The sequence below is a fragment of the Rhincodon typus genome, chromosome 21 (assembly GCF_021869965.1).
Source record: "Rhincodon typus isolate 14 chromosome 21, sRhiTyp1.1, whole genome shotgun sequence".
NCBI classification, from domain to species: Eukaryota; Metazoa; Chordata; class Chondrichthyes; order Orectolobiformes; family Rhincodontidae; genus Rhincodon; species Rhincodon typus.
This window is the reverse complement of record NC_063352.1, coordinates 13,274,781-13,289,636: the sequence shown is the minus strand read 5'-3', so window position 1 is coordinate 13,289,636 and position 14,856 is coordinate 13,274,781. Positions and strand designations below refer to the sequence as shown.

Genomic DNA, 14,856 nt, shown 5'->3' with positions numbered 1-14,856 from the left:
CTGGAGGAACATAGCAGGTCAGGCAGCATCAGAGGAGCAAGAAAGTCCACGTTTCCGGCCGGGAACCTTCATTAGGACTGGGGAGGGATAAGGGAGCTGGGAAATAAATAGAGCGAGGAGTGATGGGGCTGGGGAAAGGTAGGTGGGATGGTGAGATGTGGATGCAGGTAGGGCGTAGTGGGGATTGGTCAGTGGGAAGCGTGGGGCGGATAGCTGGGGAAGACGATGGACAGGTAGTGTCAGGTAAAGGATCCGGGGATGAGAGGGGTTTTGGAAATGGAATGAGGCCTGGGGTGATATGTTTTGAAACTTGTGAATTCTATGTTGAGCTTACAAGGTGCAGAGCTGGATGAACACAGCAGGCCAATCTGCATCACAGGAGTAGAAAGGCTGACGTTTCGGGCCTAGACCCTTCATCAGAAAAGCTCCTGTGATGCTGCTTGGCCTGCTGTGTTCATCCAGCCCTGCACCTTGTTGTCTCGGATTCTCCAGCATCTGCAGTTCCTACTATCTCTAATGTTCTAGGGATGCCGGTTTGAATCCCATCATGGCAGATGGTGAAATTTGAATTCCATAAAAATCTGCAATTAAGAGTCCAATAATGACCATGAATCCGTTGTTGACAGTCAGAAAAACCCATCAGTCCACTAATGTCCTTTAGGGAAGGAAACCACCTTCCTTACCTGGTCTGGCCTACATATGACTCCAAATCCATAGCAATGTGGTTGACTCTTAATTGCCTCGAGGGCAATTAGGGATGGGCAATAAATACTGGCCTAGCCGCGATGCCCTCATCCCACGTGAAAACAAAAATAGTTTATTGCACAAAAGTAATAATCGCTATGAATCAGGAATAATTACTAGGACTGTACAGAATACATCTTCTCCCTACAAAGGCGACCACAGCACTTAGTGTCCACACAGTGGTGTGACATAAACAAAATAGCTTAATGCAATACGAACACCAACTCCCTCAGAACCGTTACATTAGCCAAAGAGCACCTTCCTAACCCACGGGAAATGGGAAGTGAGACTACAATCGAAGTTGAGCTAGATATGACGTACAGTAAAAACAAAACACTGTGGATGCTAGAAATCTGAAATAAAAACAGAGTACTGGAGAAATTCAGCGAGTCTGGCAGCATCTAGGGAGAGTTAAGTTTGAGTACTGCTGAAGAATAGTCATACTGGACTCAATGGCTCTCTCTCCACAGATGCTGGTCAGGCTTGCTGAGTTTCTCCAGCTGTTTCTGCAGATAAGTTGTAGAGTCATAGACACATACAGCACAGAAATAGACCCTTCGGTCCAACTTGTCCATGCCGACCAGATATCCTTGATAAATCTAGTCCCATTTGGCAGCATTTGGCCCCTATCCCTCTAAACTCTTCATATTCATATACCCATCCAGATGCCTTTTAAATGTTGTAATTGTACCAGCCTCCACCACTTCCTCGAGCAGCTCATTTCCATACATGCACTACCCTCTGCGTGAAAAAGTTGCCCCTTAGGTACCTTTTAAATCATTCTCCTCTCACCTTGACATTATGCCCTCTAATTTTGGACACCCCATCCCGGAGAAAAGACCTTGTCTATTTAACGTATTCCAGACCCCTCATGATTTTATGAACCTCTGTAAAAGGTAACCCCCTCAACCACTGACACTCCCGGGAAAATAGCCTATTCCACCTCTCCCTATAGCTCAAACCCTCCAAACCTGACAAGATCCTTGTAAATCTTTTCTGAACCCTTTCAAGTTTCACAACATCCTTCCTATTAGCAGGGAGACCAGAATTGCATGCAGTACTCCTAAACATGCTGGCTGGAAGTTGAAAAGGAAATAAGTGTACGCATGAACAGAAATAAAATACTCTGCGTATTCACAAATCAAGTTAGAATGCACCATAAACATGTGAAAAGTGGTATTCCAAGGAGTACAGCACATACTCTTAGGAGCCTGCGCCATTTGGATTTCTCTAGAATTATGCAGAACCTTAATACAACCAGTCTGCAGCAACATTTGACAACGTTTCCCAAGTGACATTAGCTGAGCAAGTGACATTATTGCTGCCATTCTAAAACAATATTCATCCCTCACGTCGCTTGGACCTCAGAATAAAAGGTAAAATGGCTTCTGCAGCTTTAAGGCCATCAGATTCTGAAATTTCACATTTGCAGATTTTTTTTTAGGACATATTAGTTGGGGTGAAACAGACAAATTGCAAACATGCGGCTTGCACAAAGCCAAGATCAGCAGGACCTATCTAGACTTTCCAACCGTGAAGTTACAATTATTAGCTGCAAAAAGAAAGATGGGTAAAAAGAACAAATCTCCCAAAAGGTCAAATTATTGTTATTTCATTCCACTTTGATGCAAAATTCCAACACAGAGCTAAGAAATTATGCCATTAAACAGCCAGTAATTCAATTTATTTTTAAAATAAAAATGAAATATGCTGGATTCTGTGCCAATCTTTAATTAATCTGAATTAGCAGCCAACAGAACTAATCTCTTGGATTGAAAATCAAAGATCCTGGCAGATTCCTGCAGATTTGATGCTACTAGCTAATTGGAAGAATCACAGTAGTAAAATACACATCTGGGGACAATGCATCTGTACTGTGGCCTTTATTGCTTTCATTTCCATAGAAATGATTACACTATCTTCATAAGAGACCATATTTGTAATCGTGATTGTACAGACAGAAGTCGTTTATATTTCTTCAGTCTCATGCTTCACACATATCAGTAATGCCAGTTGACAAAACTGTTTAGTATGTGCCAGACAGCTGCTAGTGGCTTCTGTGTTTCACACCAGAATATCACCTGCTAACTGGATCAGCACATTGAAATGCAATGGCTTTCATGGCTTGTGCTTTAAAATGTGAATCTGCACTCCTGCAGGTTGCAAAGTCTGCTGTTCTGTTCCCTGCAATTTTTACACAAATGTTTTAAAAATAATTGCCCAGCTTTAATTATTGCTACAAAATGTCTTTTTTTCAGCAAGTAGAACTCTGAATTGAGATGAATGCTGGATTATAGATTAAATGCCATAAAAATTGTGAAGGGAAAGTAACAAGAATATCAAACAAAACACAGAAGTTCTCAGTAACCATTATCCACCTATGATGAGATTATAAACTTGTAATGCCTCATAGGTATCAGTTATTGTACCTTGTTTGTTAAGCCAATTGTATTGAGTTTCCTGTGGTATTGCTCATACAAAGTCAGACAATGCGTTTTAGAAAAGGACAACAGTTTTAGCAATACATCGATGCAAAACCTAAGATATACCTGTGCTTTCTTATGGTTTCAAAGCATAGTTGGTGTTAGGGTTAAATGAGTTTTATATTTAATATACCTAATCTGCAGTTCAGAACCTGGCTTTCTTTGCCTTATTCACTAACACAAAGGATGGGACGAGTTGGGGATTCAGATATCTTTCACTGAGCCAAAAATCAGAGTATTTTCAATTCCTGAAGAGTTTGCACACATTCCAAATCACAACCTTCTTTATTTTAAAAAAAAACTAATTATAGAGTCAGAGATGATGGGCAAGGATCAAGAATTGGAGAGGCGATGGCCTAGTGGTATTGTCGCTTAATCCAGAAACTCAGCCAATGTTCTAGGGACCCGGATTCAAATCCCACCACAGCAGATGACAGAATTTGAATTCAATAAATAAAGAAATCTAGAATTCAGAATATGCTAATGACTGTGAAACCACGGATAGAGGACTGGTTAGCAGATAGGAAGCAGAGAGTTGGAATAAATGGGTCCTTTTCAGAGTGGCAGGCAGTATAGAGTGGGGTGGCACAGGGTTCAGTGCTGGGACCTGACCTGTTCACAATATACATTAACAATTTGGATGAAGGAATTGAATGCCATATCTGCAGGTGACATTAAACTGGGTGGCAGTTTGTGCTGTGAGGAGGATGCTAAGAGGCTGCAGGGTGACTTGGTCAGACTGGCTGAGTGGGCAAATGCAATATAATGTGGATAAATGTAGATTATCCATGTTAGTCTCAAAAACAGGAAGGCAGATTATTATCTTAATACTGGCAGTTTAGGAAAAAGGTGAGGTGCAACGATACCTGGGTACCAGGGTGGAACAGTTGCTGAAGGTTGCCATGCAGGTGCAGCAGGCAGTGAGGAAAGCTAATGGCATGCTGGCCTTCATAGCAAGAGGGTTTGAGTATCAGAGTAGGGGTGTCTTGCTGCAGTTATACAGGGCCTTGGTGAGGCCACACCTTGAGTATTATGTGCAATTTTGATCTCCCAGTCTGAGGAAGGATATAAAAAAACCAAAAGAACTGCGGATGCTGTAAATCAGGAACAAAAATTGCTGGAGAAGCTTTGCAGGTCTGGCAGCATCTGTGGAAAAAAAAATCAGAGTCAACGTTTTGGGTCTGGTGACCTTTCTCAGAACTGATGGTAGCTGGCAAAATGTCAGTTCATATGCAGAAAATAGGGAGAGGGGTAAGGAGTAAATGATAGGATAGAGCCCAAAGAGAGAGAAGAACAGTTGGACAAAGGAGTTAATAACGTATTCAATGCAAGCTGGAAGAATAACACCTCATTTTCCGCTAGGGGACCCTGCAGCCCTCCAGACTCAATATTGAGTTCAATAATTTTAGGGCCTAAACTCTCCCATGTCCTAGCCACCCACCTCACACACCAGGCGTTGTTATTCACATAGTCTGCCATTACACAGCACCTGTTGTTAGTCACCAACAGTCCCCCTTAACAACTATTCACCCGCCCAGCCTGATCGTTATCAACTCCTTTGTCTGTCCAACTGCTGTTCTCGCTCTTTGGGCTCTATCCTATCGTTTACTCCATACCTCACCCTCTCCCTATTTTCTGCATATAAACTGACGTTTCCCAGCTACCATCAGTTCGGAGGAAGGGTCAACAGACCAGAAACATTAACTGACTTTTTCTTCACAGGTGCTGCCAGACCTGCTGAGCTTTTCCAGCAGCTTCTGAGGAAGGATATTCTTGCTACTGAAAGAATCAGGGAAGGTTTGCCAGACTGATTCCCAGGATGGCAGGACTGACCTATGAGGAAAGATTGGATCGACCGGGCTTGCATTTGCTGAACTTAAGAATGAGGGGAGATCTCATAGAAACACAAAATCCTGATGGGACTGGACAAGCTAAATGTGGTAAGAATGTTCCCAGTGTTGAGGAAGTCTAGAATAAGGGGGTCATAGTCTAAAAATAAGGGGTAAGCCTTTCAGGACTGAGATGAGGAAGAATTTCTTCAGAATTGTGAACCTGTAGAATTTTCTCCCACAGAAAGCTGTTGGGGCCAGTTCATTAGACATATTAAAGAGGGGGCTGGACATGGCCCTTGCAGCTAAAGGGATCAAGGGATATGGGGAAAGAGTGTGGGGAATGGGATACTGAATTTGCATGATCAACCGGTGATCATTGTAAATGGTGTTACAGGCTCAAAAAGGACGAATGGCTTACTCCTGCATCCATTTATGTTTCCATATTGTCAATTGTTGAAAAAACCCCTCCGGCTCACGAATGGCTTCAGGGATGGAAATTGGTCATCCTCAGCTGGTCTGGCCTACATTTCACTCCAGACCCCCAGCAATGTGGATGGCTGGCAACAGCCCTCTAAAAGTGGCCTAGCAAGTGACTCAGTTCAAGCGCAGCTGTGGCCAGGCAATACATGCTGGCCAGCAAGCAATGCCCACATCCCATGAATGAATGAAAAATTGCAAATAATCAATATACTGTACTAAATGGCTTTTTTTTTGTCTTTTGGACATAATACCCTGCAACACATGTTCATTAAAACTGAACGGGCAAAGAATCAAAGACTGACCAAGGCAGATACTGAAAATTTCTGCTAGTATTCCTGACATAATAAGCTTGTGTTTATGTGCTTCTTCCCTGACATTAAAAATATACAATCATTATCCTTTGCTACATCCAATGATTAATATCCAATTGGGTAACTATAATTTAAGATGATTAGCTGGAGTTAATCAGAAAAATAACATTCATCTACATAACTAAAATATACAATGCATTTTTGGCTTCTGATGCAAAACCATAATTTTCAGATATTTACAGAATGTGTTGGTGAAAAATATTTGGCCACAGAAGGATTAAACTATCAAGGTTGGAATTTTATTTGAAAGGAATGAACTTTATTTATCTTTTCTCGGCTAATACTATGAAAATGGTGTGGATTACATCCTGGAACAAAGCTGGCAAAAAAAATTCTACCCAACCAACATCAACTGATTCCATAAAATTTGCATGAAGCTCTAGGCTATCAATGCTTCCAAGAGCAAATCCTGCAAGATTAACCACAGGGACATAGTTTATTAGGCCACTAGGCATTGTGTTTCGCCAAGTGCTGCAGACATATTAACATACTGTACCTAGTCCCTGACCTCAATTTCCAGTTGAGTCATAACATGCAATATCCCAGCCCTTTAGTTCCAGCACAAATGTCAGCAGCCTTTTCAGCATATATTTTAAAGACAGATTCAAATTTATAAAATTATTGATTATGTTAGGATGATCCCATAGCCTTTTACGGCTTAAAAATTACTTCAGAAATATAGCCTGGTTGTAAGAAACAGCAGCCAATTTTTGCGCAGTAAGCACTCTCAAATAGCAATGCGATAGGATCAGGATTTTAAAAAAAACTGTTTTACTATTGGCCAGAAAACCTCCCTTGCTCTTCTTCAAACAGTGCCATGTGATTCTTTACTTCCACCCAAATGATAGGCAAGTCTATATTGCACCCTTCCGATAAGGTGACATAACAACGTGCACACTAGGTTTAACAACCTTTTTTAAAAAAAAATGGGATGCAAGTATCACAGGCAAGACCAGTATTTATTGTTCATCCCTAATAGTTCTGGAGAAGTAGTGGCAAGCATCAGTTATAGCCCTTAAGACTGAGGGTAAGGTGGAGTGTTCAACACTCAAAATCAAAGATCTAGGTTGAACAGTATATTCATATCAGTGAATGGAACCAACCAGCTGTTAAAGCAGTCTAAACCCAGGGCCAGTACTGATGTTATTGCTCACTATCCACAATACAAAATGTAATTACCCAACACCAGTAATGCAGTGTAAAGATGGAATTATTAGAGAAAATGTCATTTTAAATTAGCCTACTTATGTCTGTAGTTCAGGAGTAACTAAGATCTTAATCCTGTGAGGATTCCCAGCAATGTGCAGGCCTCGTCAGCATCTCCTGTCTAAGTCTCATCAATCATTCAAGTCTGCCTTCATCCAAGTAAGGCCATTTGTGTCAATTCCCAGCTTGGTTGCTTGTATTAGTTAAAAATTCTCTCTCCAGCCAGGCAACACCGACAGCAGCTCTAAAAGCGCTGGATACATTTTCTTCTTATAACCCATGAAATTCTGGTTCTGGCCCAGAGGTAACTTAACAAGAAGCTAACTCCTAAGGCACAAGTGGACAGAGAGACAGGACTAAAAATAGGTTTTTTATTTTTAAAAAAGTGTATTGTGAAAAACAGACACTTGACCTTCAACTGGATACATCTGGAAGCTATACTTAGATTCAATGTCAGGAAGATCAAGAGGTTTATAAGGAGGAGAAAGGGGCCAATGTGTAGTACTTGGAGTGGTTTCATTAACAGGCTGAAAGGTTTGTTGGGCGGGGGCAGGGAGGTGGGGTTGGTGGTGGTGGTGGTGCTGTGGATCAATGACAGAGTGGGTGTGTTGATCAGTGGCATCAGGACCAAAGAGCTGCCAGCCCAATCAGATGGCTTCCAAAAAGTAAGTTACGGTCTGGTGGGTAGAGGCACCAGTCTGGCAGGCCCTCGCAAACGGGATAGGGGGTAGTTGCTGAGGACAGGTAACTATTATACCGAGTGGGACCTCTTAGTAGTCTTCCCCATGTTCCATCCAGCAGTAGCTGAGTGGGAAACAGCTGGGTTTTATCTGATAGCCTTCTTATGCAAGGCAGGACCCTCTTTGCAAATGATGGAAGAGGCCCATAAATGACCATTTAAGTGGATTCACTAAGCTCTGGCCAGCTGGGCCATCTGACATCTTTCCTGCTGCTGCTGCTAAAATGGCATGGAGTCAGGAAGATAAGAGGTATGCTACCCATCACCTCTTCATACCATTTTACCAGCCTCCTCCTTCTCCTCATCCCATCTTTGAAGGGCTGATAAAATTCAGTCCATGAAAGGATGATAGATTATGGTCCCTCATATGTAATTTATAATTTTTATTTTTTTTTTAAAAACTTGATCCATTTTGGTTCTGTGGGAAAGGGAGGCAGATGAGGAGGATCAGGGAATTTTGCTAAGATAGACATAAAACTGACTTGATTACTACATCCCACACAGACCCTTTTGAGAAAAATGGAAGTTCGAGATGGTGTGGAAAGTGTAAGCAGCAAGATGAGGAAAGGGAGGAAGTAGCCAAAGCAACTGCAGACATGGAGTTAACTACAGACAAGATAGTGGAATTCTTCACGATTTTGTAGTGGAGAGCAAGAGGCACGGTAAAAGACATCAGTAGGCTTAAGATATAGAAATCATGCTGTTTATCATGCATGATGCTGCAGCAGTTGGCAACTTTTGGCAGAGAGGATGTGAAATACCAAAATATACTGAGTAGAGGATAGATACTTTACTCAAGTTCTGTGTATACTGTAAATTCAATTCTAGTCACTTATAATGCAGTCTCCCGGTAAGACTGGTGGAGGAAAATATTAATCAGTCTTCTTCATTCTGGCCAGAAGAATTGTTGTCATTACATGCAGCCATTTCATTCTCTTTCAATGATCTCCATTGAAATCTAAACAGCTGACAGACTTGTAGTCAAAAATTTTCACCAGATTGAATCAGAGCTGAACTAAGTGATGATCTGAAGCAGATGATCTTCATTCTACAGCTAGCATATTCCCAATGTGGTAGAGAACAGAACTTCCATTTTTAAATGTGACAAAAGGAATGCTATTGCCTTTCAATCAAGACTACAACATTTCCAAATCACTTATCTATTTAACTTCAGCAAAGCTAATCAGTACACTAATGCACAAAATAAATTCTGAATTTAATGCACAATACACATTTGTGATTTTCACAATGAAAAGGGTGAAGGAAAACTGCTCAAAAGAACAAAATAGAAATACAACAAAAAAAAATTCAAATGAAAGCATCATAAACAGGAAGTGGGAAGCTAACGTTTTAATCTGTTACAATCTTTAATCTGGTGCCCAGTCATGTGGCCCAATTAATACTTTCCTGTCAATCCACAAAAGCTAGCAACATATCAGTTATGAATGAATCCCAATAGGCAGAGTTAGTGTGATGAACGCTGACATAACTCGTGGTACCCAGACATATCTCAGAGCTTAAACAGTTTATTTTAGGTGAGAAAATATTAAGCAACTGTCAAACAGCTGTCAATACTTACCAACAACTGCCTGACAGCCACTTTAACAAATGACCCCTGAAGCAAGCATTTTGATTCAAATCAGGAATAACAAAAGGCATTAGTCCTCCTACAACTGATTGACCAGCATTGTAACAGTAACAATTTTCAAGTGTTTAGACATATCAAAATTAAATTTTTGCATTCTGTTGAATGTTCAGACTCTGCAATTTTTATTTCTTTACACAGCTATGGTTCTCTTCCTAGTTTCTCCACAACAGTACTGTCCAATAGGACTTTGATGCTCACCAAACTTGTGGTGACCAGATCATTGTACGTGCCGCTTGATACAAAAGACAGAGTGAATCTTGTAACAACCTCCCAGAGTTGAATTGGGACTGAGGGACAGGACAAAGGGAGTACAGCAGTTGAATGCAGCTCCATCAAAAGAAAGAAATTTTTGTTAGCAACTAATCACTACACAGCATCCAGTTAAGGTGTAACAAGCAAACCAATATATTTTTGCTTCTTGAAATGGAGACAGGCTACAGTTTTTTTTGAATGTTCCTCCTGCAGGATTTTCCACTTACTTTTGACATGGTTACAGATTTTGGTCAGACAGGCTGAAACCGTGGCCTCTCTGAAATAGACTGCTGCAGAATCCTAACATCCATCTGAATGAAATAGTTCATCTGATGAAAAGCATCAGTCTGTCATATTTGGCAAATCGCTCATGTATTGGACAACATTGCTGCACAAAAGACAAGTTCGCACACGTTTTCCAAAATAAAGACAAGAAACTAAAATAATGCAAAATTTTACTGTCACCTCAAACAGTAAATATGGAGGGCAAACACTCCTTAGTATGCACAAAATGCATGACAAAAACATCTTATACTATGAAAGATTTGAAATGTCATTAAATGGATCAAAAATTTTTTGCAAAGCGTACACTTAGCTTCAGAGTAAATCTTTGTGGCAAGATTTAAACTTGCAAAAAGACTAGTATTTCCATACAAATACCAGTCCATGGTTTTAAAAGTTGGTTGCAGTTTATCTTTTACAGATTCTGATTTTATAATTCTGTATTCAAAACATTTTTTGTTGATATGAGCAAATAAGGTAGATTCGCAGTATCAATGAAATTCAGACAGATTAACATTGTTAAAAGGTCTACACAGTAAAAATCAGTTCAATTACTTAATTTCCATTAAAAATTGTTTGACACTGAATTTAATCCCCTTAGTACCAGTTAATCTGGAGTACTTTGAGTAAGGAGAGTGCCTAGCTATCCTCACTAACCATCCATGGAGACATCTTTTCAGGGTTATTTTGACCTTTAGCCACATTGCAACTTCTAATTAACACATTAATATTTTCCTAAAGTCCAAGTTGGAAACCATGAATATGAACTGCAGTGTAGAATGATACACTCCATTTAATTGGTTTACAAACAAACTGATCTGAAGGCCATAAACATGGGACTGGCAGTGCATTTTCATGATATGCATTGTACTTGCTTAAAATGAAAGCACACATGACAATATATTATTTTTTCAGATATGGCGTTGGGGTGAAAAGTGAGCACTGTTACCTTGTGGTATTGCAGCTGCAGCTGATAAAAACTGTGATTCTACTTTGCCTGTCCTCTCCCACGCAATGCACGGGTTGATGACTTGGACAGCAATGAGCTGCAGATACCCCAAACAAACTGATTTGTGAAAAATCAAATGTGTGGAATGATTCTGAATAGTGAATACAGAATAGATGAAACACTTGGAACACCAAAACTGCAGATGCTGGAAATGTGAAATAAAGTTAATGCTTCTAATTGGTACTCATTCTTTTGCCATAGAACCTGCCAGACTGGAAGGCAATTTCAAACAATTCCTGGTTTTACTGACACTTTAAACTACTTTAAGGAAAATATGTTGAATTTTTTTTATTGAAACAAAGTACATGCTGTTTAGCTCAACTTGTCCATGACAGAACTTATGCTTTTACACAAAACTCTTCCTCACTTTATTCATTTAACCTCATTGACATATTCTTCTGTTCCTTTCTTCCTCATGTTTATTGAGCTTCTCCTTGGATACATCTATGTTAGCTGCCTCAATTACTAAGAGAATGATGAGAATGTGATAGCTGCTTACATATAAAAAAGGGTAAAGATGTTTCCCCTCAAATCCCCTTTGGACTAATTAGTATCTGTCTATCTTACATTTATGATCCCTGGTTCTGGTCTTGCCCACAAGTGAAGGCATCTTGTCTACATCTCAAAACTGTATACACTTTTACATGGTTGCTTCTGAACATTCGTCACAAGCAGAGACATTTAAACAAATAAAGAGTTGTCACTTGTAGTAAGAAAGTTGTCTTTAATTTTCCTTCATGAAATTTCAATTTTCTTCATGATACAAAAAACTTTAAATATGATACAAAACTCACCACTGCCCAAAAAAAGTAAACAAGTCTCTTTTGCACACATACATACACACATTCATACATACAAATAAAGGCTGGTGCACAATGCATCTTTCGACATACAAGGCTGAAAGCTCAGTACAGTCCACACCAGATAACACAAATGAAAGGATCGCTCAAATACACCGTCACTATCCTTACTGCAAAGACAGTGACAATGTTTTGATACTACCTTAAAAAAATACATGACCTGAACGTTGAAGTCAGACCACATTACTGATAATGAGTCATTGGATTCACCGGAAATACAGCTGATGTAATACACACGCGCGCGCACACACAGGTATATATATATATAATATATATATATTTATATAAAATTACAGTGCTGAACAACGATTATATTGTTTTACAATCCGAAATAAACATTTCATGTTGCTGGCACAAGGCAACTTCCAGTATTGGCTGCTGCTCTAAGCCATCAGTGGTACAGGACTAGCTTGAAATGCATGTAACCCATAAAACTGTCGACATTGATAGAAGATTTGAAATGCAAGTCAAATCCCATCTCCTTCTTAACAACACAAAATAAACTGAGTAAAACATTTAATATGACATTGGCTTGTGTTTGTACAGTTAAAACTTTCTACACAAAGATTTTTTTTAAAGTTGTCTTGTACCACATGAAGATTGGAGCTCTCGGATCAGTATGGCTTGCAAGTGTTGCATCTGGTCACTTATCTGGAAGATACCACTGTTCATCCCATGTGTGTTTCATGTCACCATGTATCTGGGACTTCAAACAATGTGGCCTGTGAATTTGCACTGCTTCCTATTCAAAAACAAATAAAGATAAAGGTTTGCATGCAGTAGAACATCTGTGTTAGGAAATCTCTGCTAGTTAAATATGTTGTTCTAAACAGTGGCAAACAGACTAAAATGCCACAATACGATTCATGAGCAAATAGAACAAAAAACTGTACAGGGTGTTGCCATCCTTATATTACATGTTTCAGGCCCTTACACATCCAAACAAATAAACTTTCCATGCAACTCTAATTTATTGCATGTAAATGGACTATTACTTTACATTTTAGACAATCACAAACACTGCCAAAATGCCAACACTTGTGCTAAGGACTAGGAAAGGCCTATCTTGGTAGCTTATAGCAATTATAGATACACTGGCAATGTTTCAAATAATTACCAAGCAAACCAAAAGACAAAAGTCCATTACTCTGGGTCACATTCATTCACCACACCCCACCTCTGCTTCAATTTCCTATTAATTCTCCAGCTTTGAAAACATTGATACACAAGAACATGATTGCAAATAAAAATCAAGAGACCTCCAGCATCCTGCCTGAGGACACTACTTGTTTTACAAGTGGCTGTATAGGATAGTTGACCCCTGCAGCTAAAACCAATCGTGCACATTGCAGTGTCATCCTCTGATACAATTATGGCAGTGATCTCAGGACTTCTCTGGCGCAGGAAAGACGTCATCAACAGCATTACTGCCACTGCTCTGTGAATTGAGAATAATTGGCAAAACACATCCAGGATTAAAACCAGAGCAGAGGTATTTGTCATGGCTCAGTTGGCAGTACTCTCACCAGCAAGTTCAAAAGGTTACAGATTCAAGGTAGAGACTACAGTATGTAATTTAGGCTCAGACTCGAGGTCTGTAACAAGGGAGTGCTGCACTGTCAGAGATGTGATATTTTGAACAATGTTCCATCTGCCCTCTCAGGTGGACATTAAGACTTCTAGCATTTTTCAGAGAATGCTGTCCCTTATATATGGACCAATGTTTATCCCTCAAAACAAAATCACTGAAAGAGATTTGTTGGTTTTCAACATATTTCTGTTTGTGGGACCTTGCTGATGGCAAATGGTCTAGTGACTGCATTTCAAAAAGTTTTTCATCGCCTGTAAAGCACTTCAGGATTTCCTGGGATTGTGAAAAGTCCAATAAAAATCCCCAAATCTTTTTCTCATCTAGCTGAATCAGCCCTAGTCCACTTGGCACATTCCTCTCCTGAAACACAGTAACAGAATTTTGTATTTACTGACGAGCTCTTTACCGCTGAACTCAACATCTTTAAAACTTCAGAAACAGTTTGAATATTTTTAAAATGACCTGAACGTTTCCTCACAAGAATACACATTATTCATATCAATACAAATTTGAAAATATGCTCATGGTGAATAAAAGTTAGCTACAGTGTGACAGAGAAATAACGAATACAATAAACAAGCATAAACTACTTTCAAAAAAACAAGCCTCACGAAGAAATCTAGGCAAATAACTCTAATATCAGTGTTGTTTAGAGTTAGCCTTCAGTGTTCCCACCCTCATTGAGGCAAAACACACTGGGGAAGGGGAGAAGAGATGCACAGAAGCAGGCTCGAGTCATCATCACTACGAACTACACACTTAATATTCAGACATGACATTGGGTGATTCACCTTCTTCCTTTTGGGTTTGTGTTTTTCTTGAATCATGACCACAGATCACTTGGCCAAGACTTCCACTGATCCTTGTTATTGATTTCATTGCACAGCATTTCAGACAACTACTACACTAGTGTTCATCAACTTTACATAAGACCATAACATGTCGGGTAGACACAGGCCATTCAGTCCATCAAGTCTGCTCCTCCATGCAATAAAATCACAAGCGATTTGATAATCCTCAACTCTACTTTCCTGTCTTTTCCCCCATAACCACATTCTCCCAACCAGATTCCCTTACTGATTAAAATTCGGTCTATCTTAGCCTTGAATATACTTAATGATCTAGCCTCAACAGTTTTCTGTGGTAAACAATGCTACAGATTCACTAACTCAGATGAAACTCCTCTTCATCTGTTTAAAAAAAAAGTGCAATTCCTTATTCTGAGATTATTCCCTCTAATCCTAGACTCTCCCACAAGGGGAAATAGTCTTTCTTCATCAACCCAGTCAACTCTAAGAATCGTGTATATGCCAAGAACAGGCCCCATCTACTCAACCTCTTCTCGTAAAAACAGTCCCC

General features: G+C 39.7%; 1 protein-coding gene across 1 annotated transcript in view; it reads right to left on the bottom strand.

The window, feature by feature from the left end:
- Nucleotides 1-11,753: 11,753 nt before the first annotated feature.
- parn (poly(A)-specific ribonuclease (deadenylation nuclease)) overlaps nt 11,754-14,856 on the bottom strand; it is a 114,939-nt gene continuing 111,836 nt past the window's right edge. The window contains exon 19 of the mRNA XM_048609685.1: nt 11,754-12,648. Within this exon, the coding sequence (XP_048465642.1) occupies nt 12,596-12,648 (53 nt within the window). The 3' untranslated portion in view covers nt 11,754-12,595. The remainder of the gene's footprint in view (nt 12,649-14,856) is intronic.